General features: G+C 53.2%; 4 protein-coding genes across 7 annotated transcripts in view; 3 read left to right on the forward strand and 1 right to left on the reverse strand.

Annotated features, from left to right (window-relative positions):
- The window catches only part of UBE2L3 (ubiquitin conjugating enzyme E2 L3), a 50654-nt gene extending 42686 nt beyond the window's left edge, over window positions 1–7968 (forward strand). For all 4 annotated transcript variants that reach the window (XM_006743587.3, XM_031039436.2, XM_081801700.1 and 1 more), the window contains 2 exons: window positions 862–1048; window positions 5955–7968. In XM_006743587.3, the coding sequence (XP_006743650.2) occupies window positions 862–1048; window positions 5955–6109 (342 nt within the window). In that variant the 3' untranslated portion in view covers window positions 6110–7968. The remainder of the gene's footprint in view (window positions 1–861; window positions 1049–5954) is intronic.
- A 3764-nt stretch (window positions 7969–11732) lies between these two features.
- Window positions 11733–14723, reverse strand: YDJC (YdjC chitooligosaccharide deacetylase homolog). The gene is made up of 5 exons (XM_006743592.3): window positions 14481–14723; window positions 14234–14393; window positions 13933–14032; window positions 13660–13837; window positions 11733–13485 (listed from the first exon to the last, which is right to left on the reverse strand). Exons 1-5 carry the CDS (start codon window positions 14642–14644, stop codon window positions 13110–13112), a joined length of 978 nt encoding a protein of 325 aa, XP_006743655.2. The 5' UTR covers window positions 14645–14723; the 3' UTR covers window positions 11733–13109.
- An 833-nt stretch (window positions 14724–15556) lies between these two features.
- On the forward strand, window positions 15557–20736 carry CCDC116 (coiled-coil domain containing 116). The gene is made up of 3 exons (XM_031039444.2): window positions 15557–17551; window positions 18301–18858; window positions 18979–20736. The coding sequence occupies exons 1-3, from the start codon at window positions 17480–17482 to the stop codon at window positions 19999–20001; spliced, it is 1653 nt and encodes a 550-aa protein (XP_030895304.2). The 5' UTR covers window positions 15557–17479; the 3' UTR covers window positions 20002–20736.
- Window positions 19442–23376, forward strand: LOC145716815 (uncharacterized). The gene is made up of 2 exons (XM_081801689.1): window positions 19442–19546; window positions 20758–23376. The coding sequence occupies exon 2, from the start codon at window positions 20776–20778 to the stop codon at window positions 21562–21564; it is 789 nt and encodes a 262-aa protein (XP_081657815.1). The 5' UTR covers window positions 19442–19546; window positions 20758–20775; the 3' UTR covers window positions 21565–23376.
- Window positions 23377–23384: the final 8 nt, after the last annotated feature.

Genomic DNA, 23384 nt, shown 5'->3' on the forward strand with positions numbered 1-23384 from the left:
TCAGTGGAGCCTGCAACTCCTGATCTCAGGGCTGTGAGTTTGAGCCCAAGATTGGGTGAAGGGATTACGTAAGAATAAAATCTTAAAAACCACACAAACAAAAGTAGAGCGTTCCTAGGAAACCTTGTGTAAGCCAAAATGGTGTAAAGCAAAGCAGCAGTTAGTTACCATTAATTTACATGGAAAAAATGTTTAGTGTTCCCAGACCCCAAAAATAACTTCTCTTAGGCTTGTCTGATACTTTAGGACACATCTTGCTAACAGATAACACAAAATCAGATAAAGCACAGGTGCTCACAGACAGTTCAGAGCTTGTCACGGAGACACCGAGTGTAGTTCCCAGGGAAGGCGCTGTGCGGCGCCACCACTCTGGCCGCTCCTGGGGCGCGTGCTGCCTCTGTAAAGGATTGCAGCAAAACAAACACGTGTGTTTGCCTTTTTTTTTTTTTTTTGCCTTTTTTGGTAAAAGTGAAAATCCTCTTCAGATTTCTTTCTGTTGGCTAGCAAAACAGGTACTAATGTAGGCCTTTCCTGAAAGTAAAGTGGCGTCACTTGAACTTTTGGAAAGTGAGGGATACCTGGACTTCCCTCTTGGTGCTGCTGTAAACCTAAAACTACTCGAAGTCTATTAAGGATACAAAGATAAAGTGACCACACCATCAATCTCAGAGCTTTCTGGAACTTAGCAGACATCTTGCTCTAGAAATACTGATCAACTGTTGGTTGCCCTCAAGGTGACAAGGCTTCAGTTGGCATACTGCTTGAAATAAATTAGTTTTTCAAGTAAACAAACCAATTCTGTCTCAGCGACAGGTTTTTGAGCTGTAGCGTGTTCATTTGATCTTTTCTTGTTCCCTGCAGGACAACCCTCCATATGATAAGGGGGCCTTCAGAATCGAAATCAACTTTCCAGCAGAATACCCATTCAAACCACCGAAGATCACATTTAAAACAAAGATCTATCACCCGAACATCGATGAAAAGGGGCAGGTCTGTCTGCCAGTAATTAGTGCTGAAAACTGGAAGCCAGCAACCAAAACCGACCAAGGTAAAGCATGCTTCTGGTGTCTTCCTCGGATGTTGCTGCCGTGGGCAGGGTCTCTTCAGTCCTTTCTAAGGCCATGTCTCACAGAGTCCAGAGAAATCTTACCTGACCAACTCCAGTGCACACAGAGGTGCTGCTGAGGTCCCACCATTCCTTGTGGGAAGGGCACATCGCAGTTAAACCGTTGACCTGTGTAGGTATTGGAGGAGGCCCTCCTGTGCTCCCAACCAGTGGGGACACATGTAGAGAAACCAGCCCAGCATTGGCTACCTATGCAGTGAGGGGGTGTGGGCACTGTCCCTGAAAGTTTTCATGAAGGATCACAGGGCTGCTCTGAGTGAGAAAGGGCAAGTGGTGTTTAAGGTGACCTCACACAGCAGTTAGTACATGAACTCAGACTTGAAGGGAGAAGGGAGACTGGAGAGGTCCTGCCAGACTAAAAGAAGGGCATAAGGCAAAGCCATGTGGTGGGCAGCACAATGGTAGTGGCTCAGAGGGGGTGGTGTTGGGGGAAGGGGCATGGTCATGTGGGCTGTGTACCCTGATGAAAGCACAGAGTTGGCTTTAGTGGGCCTGGAATTCCTTGTAATTGTATGTGGCCATATGTGGCCACGTGTCCGGGTCCCTCTGTGTGAACATACATGTGCTCATTTTTCTGGGAAAGGTACTTGATTCATTATTATGGTTAGCCTTCCTCTTGTCCCATGGAAGTATCTAGATTTTGTTACAGACTGTGTCCAGTTTTTGTTAACTCGAGAACTTTCTTTTGAACTCCTGAATCTCATATTTTTCGTGGCTTTCTGATGTGTAGCTACCTGAACCACTATACAGTCTTTTCAGATTAAAGGGAGTGGATGAGGCTGGAATTTGTGAGGCCACAGGTGGTTTTTCAGTGACCAATATAGTCATTTTTCAGTGGAACCCCTGGAAGATGGAGTTGAAAATCTTGCACAGGAAGTTAAGCCTTCCTTATTTGAAATAATAGCTGTGAAAGGTGTCCATCAGGTTTCACAGCTGGGTAGTAGAAAAGAGTGGGTTTTATGTTGAATCAGAATAGAAAGATCTCCAGTGGACGTGGCATTCGGTCATGTACAAGTTGATATTTATAAAAGCTTGACGAAGTATGTTCTTAAGTGCATGTCCTTGGGTTTTTTTTCTGTACAAATTCCTAGCTCCTCACGTACATCAAGCATGTTGTCCCTGGCACTTGCTGCCGTGTTCCCTTGCTGCTGCTTTCTATTATTATATTACAAATGACCTCAAAACTTCATGGGTTAAAATAACAAGAATTTGGTATTTCTTATTCTGTAGGTTGGCTGGGCTCAGCTGGGTGGTTCTGCAGCTGGTCATTCCAGAGGTCACTTATGGCTCAGTATCTCTATGTAATTCAGCATTCACAGCAACTTTAGGGTACATGACTACCGCAAAAAATACCTAGAATTGACTGTACATGGAATGTCCAGAATAGGTTATTCTACAGAGAGAGAACATAGAGTAGTGTTTGTTAGGGCTGGGATGAGGGGATTAGGAAGTGACTGAGAGTGGGTGTTGTTTTGGGAATGATGAAAATGTTCTGGAGTGAAATGGTGGTATCACACAGTTTTTGTGTATCTACTAAAAACAACTTAATTCTTTACTTTTAAGAGTTTTTCTTTTTTTATATCTCAACTTTTTTAATATCTCAATTTTTAATTAGGAAGTAGGGAAGCATTAAAAATTGAGCAAAAACAGCAGGAGAAAAGTCAGGAAACAAAGCAAAACTATATCAAACAGAGAGGTAGTAGAAGTTGGCGATAATAACACCAGAAAAAAAGAACTTGAAGACATAGTTTTGTTCAGCAGTGTATCTGGTTCTAGTAGATGTCTCAGCAACAGAGCAAGGGCTTAGTTTGGTGGTTGAATAAGATTTGCATATAAATTAGAGACAGTAACAAAGCCAGCATAATATGGACTCTGTATGTAAAAACAACAGCAACAAAATTATATAGAGAAAAATCAGATAATTCCTAAATTGAATGTTTCCATCCCCCCCACATAATTATCTTAAAACAAATCAAGCAGATAAAATTTAGAAAGAGGACTCAAGAAATAAACAGCAGAAGACTAATTAGATTTTGTAGCACATTCTGTAGAAGGCTGGTTAGGCATTGCACACTTTCAGGGTTGGGGTACCACTCACATTTTATTCTGAGAACGGAGCCCCTGGATCTGAAGGGGGCTGTTGAATCATGGATATTGTTTACATCCCCTATTACAAAGAGACAGTAAGAACAAAAATGGGGAAATTTTATAGCCTTTATTCTCTGATCCTATACATTGAGAGTAGGAGGTAAAATTTGGTAATGTTTTTAAACTCTTATATTTTGGAGGCAAAATAAAATAACTTCTCAGAAACATTTGGGTCAAGGAAGAGATTTTAAAAAAGCCAGGGCTAGACCATTTGTAAAATATCATGAGTGCGCTGTTTTATGTGTGAAAATGCTGGGATGGGGCCACAGTTGTAGTGTGAAAAGCAGTTGTAGCCGTCAGTGTCCTCACTAGCAAAGCAAGCTAAGCTCAGCTGGATTTTATTACAGTTTAAATAAGGAGCCCGAAATGCCCCCAAAGGAACAGAGAAAGAATGAAATACTCATCAGAACTACTAAATAAATTGGAGAATATTTCGACTTGATCAAATAAGCGAAAGCAAGTTACCAGAAAAGAATTTAACAGATAGAGCAAACTTGCAAAGTGATTATCTTTTGAAAAGCCAGCCTTAATAATGAACAAATGGTTTTATACTGATACATTAGGTATTAAGATGATCATAGTGAAAAGCCAGAGAACCTGAGTACCCATCACGGAGGGTGAACAGGAAACCTTGAAAACTCCTCAGTGCCCCACCCCCATACACACCCCCAACGCACTCATCCAGGCAAGAGCCCCTTGAGGTTCCTGAAATGCTAATGAAGCAGCAGTTCTGCTATAGAACAGTTTCTAATCACAGCAGAAGACAGGAAGCCATCTGTTTATGCACTGAGTCACATGTGGTGCAGGTTTCCAACCTGAAGTCAAGAACAACAGGAGGGATATGGAGCAGTCTCACAGCTGAGCACAGGGTGGGCAATGTGGGAGCTTGCTAAAATAGGGCATGGCCCTCGAGCTGAGGTAGTGTCTGAGAGAAACTGTGAAAGGTGTGCTCTGGAAGAGTGTCTCAGTGTGGTTGCTTCCCTTGGCTGGACAGGAGGGGGCCTTAGGTGCTCATTTTAATGTTTGTTGATGCATGCCTTCTGTTTATGGCAAGTCAAAGTGATTTTCCATTGGAGTTACATTTACTTTTTCTTTGAAAAAAATTTATATTTTAAAAAATGAGGTGATTTAGAGAAATATATTAGGTAACTGATCATTTAGGCTATATGTGGATATATGGCAAACAGTGGAACACCAGTGGTGGGAATTGGGGAAACAGGAACAAACAAAATAGCTTTATTATCATTTGTGCTGTCACACAAGAATCAAATGTGAAAGGGATAAATCTTAAATAAACAGACAAAAATATACTTGCAGGGCCTGCTTCCTCTTAGAGATATTTACAGGTGGGAGGTGATAATGCCTGCCCCTGGGGGTGATGTGGAGATTGGATTAGAAACTGCCTCAGCCTACAGAGATGCTTCCAGGCCCTTCACTCCTGCTTGCTCTTCATAGTCCACCCTCTTTGCCCACCAGCCCTTCCTCCCTACTCAACCTGGATCCCGTCAGCCCTGCATGTGCCACCCCTCCTCAGCTGTGTCCACCATGGTCACAGAAACCCTCAATTGCCCCATCTCACCTGGTAGCACTGATAGGCAGAGGTGAGGGCAAGTGGGCTTTGGCTGCCTGGCCAGGGGTGCTTTGTGCTGTTCCTCCCACTCAGAGCAGAGCTAGGGGCTGGGTAGGCCTTTGTGCCTGGCTCAGCCAGCACTAGCATTTAATCCATAACTTGTAATGCTGGGGTGAAAAACACAGTCCCCAGCAAAGGAATCCGTGGCATCGGTAATCCAGAGGAGAGATGCCTTTTTGCTAGGAACGTGGCAGTGGGAAGGAACACAGCATTCTGGGGGTGCTGGTCCTAATCAGGGCTGGGTGAGGAAAAACGTGTGTGAGAAGGCGAAGTGGCTACATGCATCCCACTTCTGAGGTGAGGGAGCCTGGGGTTCCTGGACCTTCCATCCTTCCCCCTCGATCTCCCTCCCCCACCTTCCTTTCCCCTGTGGCCCTTCCATCCCAGGGCTAGCCTTCCAGGACATCTAGGACTTACTGTACTTTGCGAAAGCATTGTGGAGCCCACCCCAAGCAGTTGGTGTGATTTCTGCTTCTGGGATTGAGAGCATAACACTGGTGAGGGTTAGCTACCTTCTAGCAGTTAAGACAGCGTGTCAAGTGAACCTGTCTCAGCTAGTTGAGAAGCTCTTAGGGGTCTTCCAGGGTGAGCCCATTATGCATTTACACCATGCAGACACCAAAGTCCCCTGAACCGATCGTAGTGAGGGGACATGTCACCCAGTCCCTGCCCTGGAGAAGCTCCACCTGTGTGTGCAAGTGTGTGTATATGTATGTGAGGGGGTGTCCGTGCTAGGACCAAGATCTCCAGAGTTCAGGAGAAGGGGGAGTGAGAGTGACTGGGGTTCCCTGAGATGTCAGTTCAGGAAGGTTCCTGGAGGAGGTGGAGGTGTCACTCTGAACAGTTACCCGCTGTCTTGTTAGCAGCTTGTGGCCCAGCACTTTCTCCCTACTACAGAGGAGAGATGGGTTGCGCCCTGGTGGTTAGAATTTTGGATAAACGGGAGGCCACTTTATCTTAAAAGCACATTGATGTAAGTCAGTGTTGCAGTCAGAAGTTGCCCTTTCTGAGACTGTTCTAACCAGCGGTGCCTGGTCCTTTTCTTGGCAGTAATCCAGTCCCTCATAGCACTGGTGAACGACCCCCAGCCCGAGCACCCACTTCGGGCTGACCTAGCTGAAGAATACTCTAAGGACCGTAAAAAATTCTGTAAGAATGCTGAAGAGTTTACAAAGAAATACGGGGAGAAGCGACCTGTGGACTAAACTCTGCCGCGACCGATTCCAGCGAGTGTGAGCGGAGACCCCGCAAAGCAGGACTCTGTGGAAAATTGACACGTGCCGCCGCCTGGCATTTGCTTGTGGCAGTTACTAACTTTCTACAGTTTTCTTAATCAAAAGTGGTTTAGGTAACCTGTAAAGAAAGGATTAAAAATTTAAGATGTTCTAGTTCTGCTTTCTTTGTTTTAAAAATCACTGCTTCAATCTACTTTAAAAGAATGGTGTTTCTTTTCTTGTCCAAATTGATCCAAAACCTTCAATTTACATTTAGCCCTTAAGGTTAAGGAAAAAAAAGAAAAAGAAAAAAAAAGTTGCAGTTCCCTTTCTTCCCCTGCCCTTGCAACTCCCACTTTCTTGCATTTGGTTTATTTTTCACTCATTCACTTCCCCCAGACCCAGGGCTATCTCCTCTGCAAAGGAGAAGAGACCGCTCCTGGCAATTCTGGTGGCTTCTCTACTCCCATGTTGCACTGCCCTGTGTGGGAGTTGGTTCAAATTCTCCTGGCTCCAATTTATAACATCCTTTAAAAAGAATTTAAAAACAAGCAAACCACCACTCACCACCCCACCACCTCCCCCTCACCACGAAACAAAACAAAACAAAACAAAAACCAGCCATGAAAAGGGAGGCCCAGTTCTTCTGTAAAAATCTGGCTGGTGTTACCACAATAATATTGGTTAAATGGGCAAACCCTGATGTCTGTGTGCGTGATTGAACTTCAGCCTGGCCTGGCCTGCTTGGGGAAACCCAGGTCTGTGGCAACCCCAGGGGAGGGCCTGCCGACCAGAGGATGCTGTGCATTTGTGTGAGGAATTTCTCGCCAGAGAGGCTCCTGCGGCCAAAGGTTGACGCTCCTCCCTGCAGCCACTGTAGAAGACGTGCTGGTCACTGCGGACAACGCCGAAGCCAGATGTCCATGTGAAATTCCACGCTCACCTGTCTCTAAGCTCCATCTGAATGTGCCACGGAGCTCGCTCTCCCAGCTCCTCAGTGCAGCGCAGCCCCACTGCGACCCTCCCTCGGCACAGTTTGACCCTTTGCGGGGTTGGAATTGGCGGGACTTGGCTGTAGCCAGCAACAGTCTGGGGTTGCTGGTGCCCTGCTGGCCCCTTCCTTTGGAGCAGCCGGCCAGCCCCGGAATAAGACGGCCTTCCCTCTCCCTCTGGACTCACAGCCTTTGCAGAGTCAAGCTCCACTTGAAGCTCACTCAGTAATATCCTTTACATGTGTTTTATATTGTTTTGACTGCCTTTTTTTGTAGAAATAAAATTGACCTTAGAATTTATCATCAGATGAACTTGTAAGGATTTGAATGTTAATGTCTTTTCAAAGCAAGCGGGACTGCCCCTGAAATCGAGAATGCTGGTCACTGACACCCAGAGGAAGCCGATGGTCCAGACGCCGTGTCACCAACTCCTCTTCTGCCACTGGCGGCTGCCCTTCTTGGTTCTCAGGGGGGAACTAGATTCTGTGGAGAAGATCATGTGAAGAAACTGCTTTCTGTTTTTAGCTCTCTTACTTGGGATCTTTCCGGGGCTTTACAGACCTGTAAGATGGTTTCACCTGTGCAGAGGTGGGTGTGATGGGTAGGTTAGGCAGCATAATGTTGTTTAGTTGTCCAGGTGCATGGCCCCTGCGGTGTGTCAATGAACTCAGCTTCTTTAGTCCTAGGCACTCCGGGGGCAGGTTCTGGAGACTCCCGTGTGCCCGGGAACACAAGAGCGTCGGGCCAGTGTTTCCACATCTGTCTCTTCATTAGCAGAAAGGTGATGATGGACTTTTATTTCACTCACATGCAGATTTGTAATAAAATGCCAAATTCTGTCAGAAGCTATACAAATAAGCCACCATTTGTTCTCATTGCTTCTCTGAACCCAGAAATATTGCCATTCTTGGAGACTGTCCCATTGCTTCGTATCTCTACCAGCGTAGTTCTGCCCGCCTGTCGCCCTCTCACTTCTCTGCTCATCATGGGAGGATACCTCTGTGAAAGCCGGCAGCCCCTCAGGGACTCCCAGCCCTGGCATGGCAGCCCAGGGTTTGCCCCATCAGAGGCCTGGCCCTGGGAGAGCGAGGCAGTGGGTGGGCCCTCCCTCAGGCCTAGGCAGTTTGTCCCGTCCAGCCTGGGCAGTCCCCGGGCCAGGCTTTGAGCACGCTGGCGGGCAGCCCTGGCTGCTGCACAACCAAACAGCTGGGTCCTCTGGAGAAGGGGAGAGCTGTGGAGCAGCCACCGCTGACCCGAGCCCACTCAGGAATTCACGCCCGCCGGGTTCCTCGGAGTGCGCTGGGTCCTCCCCGCCCACCCTGCCCCTCCCCGCCACACCCATGGCGGAGAATAGGCTTTCTGAGATGCCGCGATCCCGTTCTGCTGCCCTTAATAAAAATGCTCTCCGACACTGGTTTGGTCTTGTGGGTTTCTTCCTTACTGGGAGTGGGCAGAGCCCGGGGCCTATGTTCTTGTAGACGGGGGAGGGACGGCCAGGGCCCAGGCTCGCTCTTCTGCCTGCTCCTTTCTCCCCACGCCCAGCTTTTCCAGAAGAGAGCACAGAGGTGTGTGGCCTTCCCAGGAGGGAAGCCAAAAAGGCTGGAGATCCAGACCATTAGGGCCTGCCAAGGGGCACCTTGGGTGTCAGGGGAGGGGACAGTGGCCCCTATGTATATGCCTCATTTCAGTACACTTCTCAGTCCCAAGAGAGTGATACTATTAGAGGAGCAGACTGAGTCTGCTGTCTGAACAGTGGCTGTCTTGTTCAACATCACCAAACTCAGGAGGGTGTGCCTGAGGCTGGGGCTAGGCCATTTTCTTGAATGATTCCAGCCAGGAATCTGGCTTCCAAGTCCCAGTGACCTCCTGTTGTAGTATTGACGCAGCATGGGGCCGTGATGCTTGTTTCTTATTTCCCTGTCTGGAATTTGACACCAGCGGAGACCAGACCTGCCCTGTCAGATAGGTCTGCAGGTGTCCAGGAGGAACCTTCCTGGGATGTCTTTTTACCAGGAAGCAAGGAGCCGGTCCTTTCCCTTGATCATCAGCAGGGTACTCTGCCGTGTTCTAGCACTTCATCCTCCGTGACTCTCCAGACAATGCCATGGACACCATTATCCCTATTTTTACAGAGGAAGAGACTGAGGTTCAGTGACAGCCAAGGAAACCAGGCCTGGGTTTTTACAGTCTGGCTCCAGAGCCTGTTACAGTCCAGCCCTCAGGTTCCTTGGAGCCTGACCCTTCCCAAATCCGGAGCCCTACGGGACCTTCTCTCAACTTTCTCAACTCCGGAGCCACCATTTTCTTGCCTTCCTCACTCTTGTATTAATTGTTCAGCTCAAAATACACATCTACTTCATCACTCCAGTGCCCATGGCAGCCTGGCTTCTGTCAGCCCCTGGCTCCCTGAGGCTTCCTCTGGCAAGGGCCCCAGGACTTCCTCATTGCGCAGTCCACAGGCTGGCGGCCTCTCAGCCCCACTCTCTTTCTTCGTTGGCAGCACCTCCATGTCCCACCCTGCCAGGGCAGCCCCCTGACCCGGTTGAAGGCAAAGCCAGAGCTGGTCTTGGTTCTTCCTGCCCCGTCTGCACTGGCTCTTCCTCCTCTCCCTGCGTCCCTCATGCAGCACGGGGTGATGGCACCAGCTGGAGAACGAGCAGAGCTGAAGGTAGCCTGGCTCAGGCGGTACTTGCTAGATAGCTGTTTCCTGGGTGATTGGAACACGTTCTTGCAGAAGGGCTCCTTGGGGCACCCTACATGCCTCTCAGAGGATCAGAGCGCAAAGGGCTGCCTGACAGCGGAGGCCATAACTGAGGCCCAGAGAAAGAAGTCATTTCTTCAGAGGGCATTCTCCAAGCAGGCCTGACTTGGTTAGGAATCCCCTTTTGGCCCACACTCTGCTTTGTGTTCCTCCCCCAGTCCCCTCCCACTGCAGTCCGGATCACACCAGCTATCCCCGTGTTCATGCCAGACTGAGCTCCTTGCAGGCTGGGCTGTCCTGGCACCCAGCCCTGGCCCGGCCCACAATAGACCTTTGTTCCATAACTGATGAATGGGTGGAGAACAGTAAACCCCTTGCCTAAGCCACCCAGTGCACAGCAGGTTTGATGTAGGAATACCCCCATCTCCCCAGTGGGGCTCCTAATGACCAGCTCCGCAACAGGCCCTGTACGGCCTGCAGCCTTCTGCCTTATCACTTTCCCTCCCCTTGTGAGGTGGACCTCGGTCTCCAGATTATTCTACCAGTGTGGCCATGGCCCCTGTCTTCTCTCCACTGTTACATGCTAATGGTCCCTAGGGCTGATCTGGGCTTTCAGCCCGCTCACTCGTCTCTCCCTCCCTGAGCAACAGGAGCCCACTCCGCACCTTCATCTTGTCTGTGCAGACCCCAAATCTCTCCTGTCCACCCACACCTCTGTCCTAAGTCTCAGAGCCCCACAGCCAGCTGCCTCCTCCTGTCAAAATAGTGGAACCCCCTCCCGCCCCCCCAAAGGAGGTGCCTCTGTGCCAACAGGCTGCCTTCAGGCCACCCCTACCAGCTCCAGCCAGCAGCCTGCAGGAGTGTGGCCAGACCCCACTGGGCTAAGGCAAGGAGGTGAGGGCAAGGCACTAGGAGGGACTAAGTGAATCCAGTTTACAGCCACGGAGGAAGGGTAGGAGGAAAGGGCCTGTTGATGAAAGAATCATGGTCAAGGGAAGGTTAGTATGAAAGATGGAGCCAGGGCGCCTGGGTGGCTCAGTTGGTTGGGCGACTGCCTTCAGCTCAGGTCATGATCCTGGAGTCCCGGGATCGAGTCCTGCATCGGGCTCCCTGCTCAGCAGGGAGTCTGCTTCTCCCTCTGACTCTCCTCCCTCTCATGTGCTCTCTCTCATTCTCTCTCTCAAATAAATAAATAAAATCTTAAAAAAAAAAGAAAGATGGAGCCAGAAAAGAGTGGGCTGAAGCCACAGTCAAGGGGGTAGAGGTGTAGGATGGGGGCAGCAGGAAGGAGGAGCAAGATCCCACCCTTACCCCTTCAGAAAGCTATACATCCCTCAGGGCTGCCTAGGCTGAGAGAGCTCTTTGGGCGCCCGATTCCTTGCCTGACACGGCATGGTGAATAAATGAGCAGGTAGCTTCAAAGCCCTGCTCTGCCACTTCTACTTCTTGGTCTGTAAGATGGAGATATTGGTCCCCGTGCATAGGGGATTATGTGAGATTAAATGAGACAGGAAGATCATCATTCCATCTGCCTTTCCACACTCGAGAGTGGGGCAGGACTCTCTGCTCCCAAGAACTCCCTGCCACCTTCCCCATCTGCTCCCTGCCTCTCCTTGATCCAAGACACATGAGCCCCAGTGACAGGGCATGTACACATTACCAGGTCTGGTGAGGAGTCCTGGATCCCATTTCCACAGAAGACTGTTCCTTCTGGAAAACTTTAAATAGGCTTTCAGGACCTCCTTAGATCTGCCCCTAGGATAGCAAAGGGATGCCTGTTTAGAACAGGTGACTTTCGGGGTGCCTGGGTGGCTCAGTCAGTTAAGCTTCCAACTCTTGATCTCAGCTGAGGTCTCGATCTCACAGTTGTGAGGTCAAGCCCCTCAAAACAACAACAAAACAAGTGACTTTTTTTTCTCTCTTTTTATTTTTATTTGTATTTATTCTTCAGAACTTACTCCCGGGCCAGTTGTTTTTGTTTCTTCAGTTTCTTCTGGGATATCTTTTTCTTCTGTGCAACCTCCTCTTCTGGTTTAGGAACAATCTGCTCTTTTTCAGTAAGGATCATCCCAATGTGGCAGGGAGAGCTCATGCATGGGTTAATCCGACCATGAGCCCTGTACGTTCTATGCCGCATCTTGGGGGCTTTTTTCACCTGGATGTGCTCAATGACCAGAGAATCAACATCTAAACCCTTAGTTCAGCATTACTCTCTGCATTTTTAAGCATGTGCAGTAAAAATTCAGCGCTCTTCTTGGGCCACCAACCCTGTGTCCAGCCCCACTGTTTGGCCTGGGCACACCTACCAACTCCACCATTGTAGCGATGGAATGGCACACACTGCTTCTGTAAAGTGACGTCTTTCAGATACTTGGTGGCTTTTCGGATATGCATACCCTTGATGGCCTGGGCAGTTTCACGTGTGTTCTTAAAGTGAACACGAAGATTTGAACCTCTTGATTTACATGATTTCGTAGGGTTTTCTGGGTCAAGCGAATAGCGAACCATTTTCAGAGGTCACCTCAGGTCGCTTAGGGGAAGAGGAAGAAAAACAAGTGACTTTTTAAATAAAATTTGAGATTATAATATTACCTTCCAAAAAGTAGCCTGGTGAGACATTCTTCTCCCAACCTCCCTCCCCCCAAAATAATAAACTTAAGCATGAACAAAACTAGAACTTGGAGTATGTTTTGCATATCTATTCTGTTATAATGACCTGGTTTGGGCCCTGAAGGAGTTGCGTTTGCCCTGTCTTGTGTCTGAACATTTTCACAGTTCCCAGGGCACAGTTTAAAAGCCACCCAAACTTGGGGTCCCTGGGTGGCTCAGTCGGTTTGAGCGATTGTCTTCGGCTTAGGTCATTATCTCCAGGTCCTGGGATCGAGCCCCACATGGGGCTCCTTGCTCAGCGGGGAGTTTGCTTCTCTCTCTCTCCCTCTGCTCCCCCCCGCCCGATCATTCTCTTTCTCTCTCTTTAAATAAACTCTTTAAAAAAAATAAAAACCACCCAAATTTACAAGACATACATTTTATTAATACAGCACTCTCTCTCTACCATATCTGAACAAGGAAGATGCTTTGGCAGGCCCCAGGCTCAGATGTCACAGGGCCTACCTGCCAGCAGCCAAGATGGGTTGCCAAAGCTTTGGCCGCCATTCTGAGCCATGAGGACCTGGACACAGAGGTGACAGGGGCCTGCCCAGGGAAGTATGTTACTGGATCCCTGCTCTCGGCCTCGTTCTAGGCTGTCCCAGGGCTTGACACTGTGCACTAAAGGACATTTATGCTTGGCTGGCTGTCAGGGGCATGGTGGGGAGGGCTCCAGGAATGTTTCCAGACTGGCTTCTCCAAGGACCGCTTCCCCAGGCCTCTTGGAGTCTAGGCTGTGGAGTGTGCAGAGCTGCACTCCCTCCTGTGCAAGTCGGGCCCGAAGTGTGGGCGCGGTGAGGACACGCAGCTCATGCAGCCGCTCCCAAGAGCAGGAAAAGGCATCGGGGCCCTCACCGCAGCCCCCGGACGGAGGCACACTAGGGTAGCCAGGGTGTGCCATCAGCTCAGCTGTCAGGGTGTGGCCCGTGGGTATGCCTTCCAGGGCCCGAGCTAGCGCTCCTGATACGCGGTGAGCAGACATGTGCCGACCGCAGGTGCTCAGGCCCACGAAGGCATCCGTCCACCTGTGGATGTAGGGGCATCAGCGGCGAGGACCAGCAGGGCTGTGATGGGCAGGGCTGGGGTGGGGGCGACGTCAGTGGACGCCTGAGGAACGGCCATGGCTGTCAGGTGAAGGGCCAGCAGGACCCACTGGGATATGGGCGGGATATGGGCGGGACAGGGGCGGAGGGCCTCACCGTAGGCCGTGGCGGGAGAAGGGGCCCACAGCGGCCCGGGCGTCGCGCTCCACCGCACAGGCGAAGGCTTGCGCGGGGGCCTCGAGCCACGCGCAGCCGCCCACCCCGCGCTCCACCGGCAACCGTGTGAAGCGCACCCCGTTGGCCTGCAGCGTCTCTGCGAACACCTGGCACACGCCTGCGGGCGGGGAAGAGTCAGGAAGTAGCACGGCCTACTACCGGGGACCACCTCTCATCCCGGGCGCCCCACCAGGGAACAACGACCCCCCCAACCTGGGAGCACGTGCACGTGCTGGTGCCCGTCCACGTGAGTGGGGTCCCTGCCCAGTAATTCTCGGAAGCGTATCAGCTGGGCCTCCAGCTCTTCCTGCACCTGGAGAGAGAACGACAAGGCACCTTGAATGTCGGGAAGCAGCAACCTAGGAGGACTCCCTCCAAGTGCCTCTGCGTGACTGCTCCAGTATGAACCAGGAAAGCATCCATCGCGCGCCCCTGCCCCTAATGGCTTCACGGTACCCTCGGGACGAGCCTTGGGGGTCAACGCGAGCCTCTTCCTGCAGCCGAACGTCCGCACCTGGGGCAAGGCTACGTCTCCGGCCGCCATCGCCTCTCGAAATCCCATCTTGCCGAGGAAGAAGCCTTCGGGGCTGAGCAGCGACGAGGCGCCGGGGCGGGCCGGGCCTACGGGGCGGCCCTCGGACAGGTTGGCGTGGAGGCCCGTGGGGATTTGGTGCCTGCAGGCGGAGCGCGAACGGGAGCACTGGCGGCCGGAGCGGCGGCTCCCCAAGCCCGCCCAGACCCTGTAGGGTGCAGCCACTCACCTGCGGGCCAGCTCCGCCGCGCTCTCTGCGGCTGTGCCGTTGACCAGCAGGGACACGCTGGTCACAGCCCCTGCCAGGAAGGCCTCTACGATGCCCTCATCGCGCCGCGGGCAGTAACCAAAGTCGTCAGCGGTGACCACCAGCAGCACGCGCGGTCGAGCCATGGATTACTCCTAGGGACTGCTCAGGACTCTAGAGGACTGGATCCAAGCCCCACCCTAGACGCAGTCCGAGGCTCCGCCCCGACGCGCACGCCCCGGCGCCGCTGCGCTTGGTCTTTGTTCTCGCCACCTACTGGTCCCGGTGTGGGCCAGCAGCGATCCCCTCCCACCACACAGTGCGCTCGCCCTAACCAAACACCATGGCTGGATATTGCGACACGGAATTTTCAGCAACTGCAAAAACGTTATTCAGCATGAAAAATACAGGGGCGCCTGGGTGGCTCAGGCGGTTAAGCGTCTGCCTTCGGCTCAGGTCATGGTCTCAGGGCCCTGGGATCTAGCCCCGGATGGGGCTCTCTGCTCACCCTGGCGTGGGCTTCTCCCTCTCCCTCTGTCCGTCCTCCCTGCTCGTGCTCTCTCAAATAAATACAATCTTTAAAAGAAATATGAAAAATAGGGGGAGAAAAAAAACCCTGTTGGAAAAAAAAATTATCGTACCTTTCCCTAAGTTCACCACTGTTAACTTTCTGGATAGCGTCCTTCCAATACTTTTCTAAGCAAATAAACCCGATTCCTTTTCTCCCCCACCCCAAAGTTTTGTGTTGTTTTGAGACGATAATGATCACATCAATGTTATCTCGTTCTTGTAATGTTTCATTTTTCGATAGTGACTATGAACTTTTTCAAATTGCCAAATAGGCAATTTGTAAATGAGCAAGCGGGGAAGGTGGGGGCGACTCCAGAGCCCGGTGTCGCCGCCCTGGAGAGGGCGCAGACTACATTGACTACATTTTTTTCTAGGAAGAGGCTTTTTCTTTCGTTCGTTCTTTCTTTTTCTTAAAATAAAAGTTCTAAGTTAGAAAACATGTATACCAATGGCTTCGTTTGAGGACGCATTAGTCCCTGATTCCACAACTTGAACTCTGTGTCAGGCTACAACTTACATTTATAATCTCATTTTTTTTCCCTCTGTAGTCCAGAAAAACTTGCCTTACTGATGACTATACAAATAGTCACCATGGTTGACAGAGAGTTTTTATTGTGATGTGGCTACGCTGATGTTCCCAATGGAAAGTGCAGCATTTGTGTCCAGCCCATGAGGTTGGTAATGTCATTCCTGTTTTACAGATGAGGAAACTGATGCTCAGAGGGGAGAAGTGTCTTGCCCAAAGTGAGCCTGCCAGGAGTAGTGGAGCTGGGACTGGCCTCCAAAGCTCTGGGCCTGCTCTGGTTGTGCCTACTCTGGTTGTCTAGTCCCTAGCTCTCCTCTGGGTCAGGGGCAGAGAGGGCAGAGCTGAGCTTGAGCATAACAAATCATATGCTCCTCGTGGGATGTTGTACAGATCAGAGGCCTCATCGTGCTCTTCATCAAGCTCTTGGCATAAGGATTGTTGTGTTCAGTTGTGATTATTGAATTGTTGGACTTCAACTATCTTTCTCCCCTGGGAAGCTGATCCTGGAAAGCCAGAGGCCCTGATGGCATGCAGATTGGAAAGAGGAAATTGACATTTATTCAGCACCTACTGGTATTAGAAATATTAGAGATTAGGGGGGAGTGCCTCAGTTCGTACCCCCAAGGAACACCATCTGGTAGACAAGTAGCAATACAAGTGGCAGAGTCTGGAATGGGGCTTTTGGTAATTCTGTTTGGGGTGGCAGGCCTTCTGGGAAGGCTTCTCAGAGGAGGTGACACCTGGAAGGGACATTAGTTTACTGGGCCTAGGGGGAAAGGAGGGAAAGGAGAGAGAGATACCCAGGGCTCTTATTGGAGTGCTGGGTGTGTTGTACGCAGATTTAATTTAATCTCCATACTCCCATATGGAAGGACGCTCAGTTATTTATAGAGGAGGAGCAGATGATCAGAGAGGTTGAGTCACACTGTCAGGAAACAGCAGAGCTAGGAATTGAAGCTAGGTCTATGCCTTAGAACTGGGACTCGTACGCTGCGCTCAGGGACACCGCAGAGGGGGGAGGGCTGAAGACCACCCCCAACCCCAACCCCCACTGGGGTTGTCCACGCTGGGCGAGGGGAGAACCCTAGGTAGGAGCAGTCAGAGAGCAGGAGCCCAGGAAACGCAGCGACCAGAGTGGAGTCGAGGAAAGTGCTTCTGTCACCAGAGGAGGCCGTGGCTTTGACCCTTTAGGGCTCCCCTCAGGTGCGCAGCCCGACTCCTCCTGGCTTGCGGGAGCAGTCAGAGGCATTCCCTGACACCACTGCGAGTGTGGGCGGGGCAAAGACAGAGCGGCGAGGGAGGGGCCAGTCTGGGTCCCGACCCCAGCCATTGTGTCGGATGGGGGGCTAGAAGGCATTGCGAGCCAATCAGGACGTAGCATGTAAATGAGCAAGCGGGGAAGGTGGGGGCGACTCCAGAGCCCGGTGTCGCCGCCCTGGAGAGGGCGCAGACTACATTGACTGGCACCGAGCGAGGCGCGGACTCTGGTGAGCAGGTCTGCTCTGGGCCAGGGGCAGACGCCAGGGAGTTTTGGGTCTAGGAGGAGGGAGGGTCGGACACACTCAGGCCCAGAGATGGTCGGAGACAGCATGTGGACGTCCTTGGGGACCCCACCCCCGGCGACTCTGGACACGGACGGTGCGCAGACGCCCAGGGGACGCCGAGCAGCGGAAGGGCCCGACGCGTGAAGGACGTGGGGTGAGGGGAGCGAGGGACCCGCGGACCCCGGGACCGCTGACGCAGTGGCTGACAGACGAAGGGAGAGTTGGACTCACGGAGGCCTAGGGAGACCCTCACGACATCTCCCCGCCCGGCGCAGAGAGGCATCAGTGGCTGCGCTGCGGAACCCGAGAGGAGGAGGATAGCCGGCCGGTGCATCCTCACCATGACCAGCTGCCGCCACCATTCCGGATACTTGGCAGACGACGAGGCCGGCCACACCACCTACGTGGCCCGGGTAAGTGTGTCCGGCAGGGCCCTGACTCCCAAGATGCCCCAGAATGTTCCCCACCAGCTCCAGCACCCCAGATCACAGCCCCCCTTTCTCAGTGCCTATTGACCTCATCTCTGAGCCTCTTAGTGACATCCTTATCACCTTGACCACTCCTCTGACCGCCCGCTGGGCCCTAGTCACCAGCAATTTCATTCACCGTGTCCCCTGACCTCTAGCAGCTCTGGAGGAGCTTGGTAGAGTGGTACCCGAGTGGGAGCATGGAGTCTACTCAGGGCCCAAGCCTCAAAGTTTCAGAAGCAGCCACGGGGGGCCCAGGGGTCAGGACTACAGGTGGTCTGTATAGTGGAGACAGGGCTGGTCTGCTCAAAGTACAGATGAGGAGCCCAAGTAGGACTCAGAGGGGTTTGTGATTGCCCATTCCTGCCCTGTGTGAGGGCAGAAGTGGGCTTTCAGGCTCCCTAGCCACATCTTGTATATATGAAATCTATGTGTCGGGGAAGCATCAGGGTGACCCGAAATCGATCCCTACTTTGCAGAAGAGGAAACTGGATCTCAAGAGGGGCCATCGTGCCCAGGTGTCAGCCTGCAGTGGCAGAGCTAGGGTCCAAATCCAGGAACTTCCTGACTCCAAAGCACACTTCCTTCCACTGCCCACTCCCACTCAGTTCTTGGCACCCTAGGAGGACCTGCAGGGACGCTACCCCTGTGGAACATCCCTGCCCTATGTGACATGCCTGTCTGCTCTGGTGCAGCCGCCTAAGAAGCCACTGTTCCCGGAAATGGGGCAAGCCTCCAAGTTGGGCCACATGCCGCACCCACCATCGAGGTACACCCCCCCAGACAGCTTAAGGCTCCGTGGCCACCGACGAAACCCAAGGGACCCTCGGCCCTTTGGTAGCTTCCTGGATTTCCTCGTCGAGGGTCAGGTGCTAGACAGCCTACAGACGGTGGTGGAAGAGGCAACTGAGCGCATGACCACTATGAAGACAGAGGCTGGGGTGCCACTGGTGGAGGTGCAGGACCCGATCGAGGTGCCGAGGGGTGGGCGGCGGGTGCGCGCCCGGCCCAGCCTCAGCACCGCGCACAGGCACCGGGCCCGGCCCAGCCTCTGCACTGGGTGGCCCAACAACTACCCATCCTCCTCCAGTTCCACATCTGACTCCCATAGCAGCTTCACAGCTGGCTGGCTGGGCTCCCACGGCCAGGACAGTGACCTGGGCACCCGTGGCAAGGGCTCACTGCCATCCATGAGGGACAGGCTTTTGCTGGAGAAGAACCTCAAACGGCTGCTGAAGCTGGAGAACAGAGGGGTGAGATCTAGGGCCATGGCCCAGGGTGGGCGGGATGGACCCCAGTCCAGAGCCCAGGGCCAGGGTTAGGCCTTGCTTGGCTGCTCTTGGATGCCCCTGAAAGCCCCCCTCTCTCTGCAGAAAGGCCTGGGTCAGTCCTGCTTCCGGAGGGACTCCCTGCTGTGGGACTCACTGGGCAGCCAGGCCAGCAGCCAGTGGACCCAGACCCAGGAGCCACCTCTGTCCTGGTTCTCAGGCCTGCTGGACTCAAGCACAGGGACACCGCAAACATCAGAGCCCGGGCCTGGAGAACAGGAACTGACCTTCCTCAAGCGAGGGTTTGATAAGGAGATCAAGTCCTTGTTGAGCCAGCCAGCGTCCTTTGGCCTGCCTGGCTACTGTTCATTCCGTGAGCCCTATCAGACCCTGGACTTCCTGGCTGAGCACCACCTCTTCCCCGCCCTGCAGAGTGTGGTCCGCCAGGCTGTGGACAAGCTCAGTGGAGCCTGCCGCCATGATGGCTGCCCTCTCTTCCCATCAGAATGGGAGCCCCCAACAGAGCCCAATTCTGACTCCACAACAGGCTCCAAGCCAGCCACACCCACCGACGGGGAGGAGCCCTACGATGTGCTTCCCACCCAAGTCTCCAGCTCCAAGATGATTCGAAGAAAGAGCACCAAGGGCAGAGGACGGGCCCAGCCCAAGGAAGGTGGTTCCCCTGTGTCTAGTACCCAAGTGGCCACCAGATTCAGGATCGAGGTGACACCCACAGAAGAACCCAAGGTTCCCTCACCCCACCCCAGACAGGAGGCTCCTGACCAGGACCCTGAAGTACAGAGACCACACATACCTTCTTCTGGGCCCCTGAGCTCCAGCCAGAAGGCCCATCCCTGGCGGAGCATGCACCCCACCCTGCCTGCCCCTAGGATCGTGGTGGAAGGGTCCTCCAGCCAGACCCAGCCCACCACCCGGGGCATAGCTCCTCTCACCTCCCCCTGCCCTGGCTTCTCCCACCACCTTCCTGTGCTCTCACCACTTGCCTCCTCGGTAAGAAGCTTCTCCCCATCTCCTGTTTCACTGTACCCAGACAAGACCTCAAGGGTGGGGCTAGGAAGCTTAAGGAAAGATCTGCATGGGAAAGGCTCCTTCAACTACCACCTTTAGCAACCACTGTCCCAGGTATCTTGCCCTGCGCAGTGGAAACCACCTGAGCAGGTGACAAGCTGATGGGGAGCAGAAATCCTGGCCTAGCTACTGCCAGGTGTGGTCAAAGATGAATAAAGCCTATTTTTTATCCTGGGTATTTTTGTAATGTTTGCATGTGAATCTCAGAGGCCCTTCTATGTGGGCAGCGTCCTGTCCCTTGTGGACAGCAGCCTAAGCCAGAGTGGGGCTCTGCATCCTAGGTCCAGCTCCCTCTGCTTCCACTACCTAGGCCAGGACTCTCCAGTGTGTCTCCTGAGAGGGAGTTGCTCAGGAAGGGTATGGAGAAGACAAAGGTGGCTTCACCCTGGTAGGTCCCCACCACAGCCCCTGACTCTCGTCTCACCCATCAAGGCCCAGGCAGGCTTCCCTCCTCTGAACCTTAGCCTGGGGGAGAACCTACCAGAGCCCAGGTTATCCAGGCTCCAGTTTGGCTGACGCCATGACTGACGTCACCAGCCTTGCTGCAGGCCTGACTGGTGTGGTCAGCGTGAGGAGGCCATTGTGGTAAGTGTGAGGGTGCAGCTGACACGCAGGACGTGTGCTCAAGCTGTGGACTGAGACAGCATAGCAGATGGGGCAAGGCCGTACGGCTAGTGTGACGACAAGCGTGGCATCTGTGTGGGTGACGTGGAGGGTGTTCTGGGTGTGAGGGGCACCCTAAGGCATTGGGAGTGGCATGACGTGTCTCCCTTTCCCTCCCCGACTGTTGCACAGAGCCCCAATTACAAGTTCATGAGGAAGAAGCCACTACCCTCCATCTCCTCCAAGTCTACCATATCCCACCTCTCCAACCCCTTGTACGAGGAGCTCGTCAGCTACTTGGTGGAGCAGGTCGTGTCCTTGCTCATCTACAAGTACAAGTTCGAGAAGAACCTCTCCAAGCAGCTGGGCTTCATCTCCTTCCCTGTCACCGAGACGCTCATGGACCTCTTCCTGGGCTTCAAGAAAGTGAAGGGCTCCCGCATCTGCCTGTCCTCAAAGATCGACTGGAGCTGTCTGCTGCGCAGGCTGGAGGAGGCCGAGTGGGCCCGGCAGAAGTCCAGACAAGCATCCCAGCATGACTCCGCCTCCCAGCGTAGCTCCCACCACGGCACCATCCACTGTGGGGCCCCGCACCACGGGGCCCCCCACCACGGGGCGCCCCACAGCAGCACGGAGTCCCTCTCCACGCTGCTGGAGCCGGCCACCCAAGCGGATCAGGAGGAGGCCATGGAGTCCAGCTTCGACAGTGAGTTTCCTGATTCTCAGCTGCTCGCGGCTCAGGAGGATACTACAGCCGAGGAGCAGGAACCAGCGAGCCAGCAAGAGCCCAAGCCCTCCGTGTTCTCTGGCCCAGGCGTGGGCTCTCATCAGCGTCAGGAAGTAGTAGACATGGACAGTCAGAGTGATGAGGAGGAAGAGGATGAGCAGGAGGAGGAGGATTTCTTAGGGGACAATGGCCCATCCCAGAGCTCCCCCGAGCCTCAAGTGGAGATGGGGCTCAGCCACTCCACAAACGTGGGCCGCAGCGACCCTCCGTGAGGCCCCCTGTAAGCTGCACCCAGCGCTTGATTCCCTGCTCCTCCTCTTGCTCCAATGGACTGCTGCCCTGCCCCCTGCCCCCAGCCGGTCCCTGCCCTGAGCAGAGGTCAGGGTGGGCTGGATGCCCATGAGGAGCTCTGCTGGCCTGTCAGGGGAACCAGTAGGGGAAATAAAGCTAGTGTTGATGGAGCACAGTTTTCTCGACCAGAGATTGCAGCCCCACTTCTGCAGGCCTGAGCACCTGCCCTGGAGTAACACCTCCGGCAGGCCTTCCTGACAGCTGCCGTGCTCCGACCCCCTGACCTAACGTGCTCTGCTTGAATACAAGTCCCTGCTCCGGGCTCTTCCTCCACTCCAGTGTGCACCTTCCTGGCTCTTCCAGCCTCTTAGGACTCATGGTCTCTTTCCCTAACAGTCCCTGTGCATCATGGTCCTGCTTCCAGAGGGCTCCTCCTCTGCCAGGGTAGCACCATGCTCCCTCTGACATGCCGCACCCTCACGTTCCTCTCGGGGAACCATGCAGTCGCCCTTTTCTGATGCCCCCTGTCTTTCTAATTTGTATTTCCCATCTCCAACTCCCGAATCTGGAGGGTCCAAGCTAGGTCCCATGGGGGCTGCCGGTCTGGCAAACTGTGGGTTGGCTGCCCCAGGCTGGCCATGTGATTACCCCCTTTCAGCAGTGCCCCTGGGCCAGACAGCTCTCTCTGGAAGGGTCTGCAGACTTGGCTGGTGTTGTGATTGGCAGGTCTCATCTCCAAGGTTCTCCTGGGGCTTCTGGCCATCCTGTGCCACCAGCTCAGCACCCTCTCCCTCTCTGCCTTCCCAGGGCAGCCTTTTTGTTCCCCAATCCAGGCATCTTCACCCAGGGATCCACTTGACCTCTCACCACCACCCTGTCACCCTTGTGGCCAAGAGAGCATGTGAAGATGCTCCACTCTGCCTTGCTGTGTAGGCTGCCAGTGCAGGGAGACTGGCAGGTGTCCCACACCTCCCCCTGGATCCCGCCTGCGTGAATCCCACCAGAGCCCAAGTCTGCTGAACCCAGCCTGACCATGCTCAGTGGCCCACGTGTGAAGACGAAGCGATTATAGAGCTGCTCTGGAGCTGGGCAGGGAGGACCTTCCACACCACATCCATGCTCTGCAATTCGGGAGGAAACACTTCCTCTGCTCCAGTCAAGAGGGACCAGGGCCCTAAGGTGGGTGGGTCAGGGACCCATTGTTCCAGAAAGCTCTTGTGGCAAGGATCTTTTAGGGCATATGCTCAGCTCATAAGGCCCATTCCCTGAGGCCACCCACTGCCACCACCACTGTAGTGTAGGGCCACAACATTGTTGTACCTTCTTGCCATACCATTTGGCCACAGTTGATTAGCCCTCTTGATACATCCCTATTCCAAGCCAGGCCAGTCAGGTATTTTTTCCCCAGGAGCTGGTAATTGGGATGGACCGAGAGATTTTTTTTTTTAAGTTTATTTTTAGTAATCTCTCCACCTAACGTGGGGCTTGAACTCACAACCCGGAGATCAAGAGTCACATGCTCTTCCAAATGAGCCAGCCAGGAGCCCCAAGATAGCCTGGGAGATTCTGGCGCAATTTGCACTGATCGCTAAAGACCAGTGTGGACAGTGTGGCGTGGCCATCTCCCAGCCCTCCCCAGAGAGGCAAGAAATTCTGTCTGGGGCACCTGGGTGGCTCAGTTGGTTAAGTGACTGCCTTCGGCTCAGGTCATGATCCTGGAGTCCCGGGATCGAGTCCTGCATCGGGCTCCCTGCTCAGCAGGGAGTCTGCTTCTCCCTCTGACCCTCCCCCCTCTCGTGTG

This window comes from Leptonychotes weddellii, chromosome 13, assembly GCF_054177405.1.
Source record: "Leptonychotes weddellii isolate Sample4059 chromosome 13, ASM5417740v2, whole genome shotgun sequence".
Taxonomy (NCBI): Eukaryota; Metazoa; Chordata; class Mammalia; order Carnivora; family Phocidae; genus Leptonychotes; species Leptonychotes weddellii.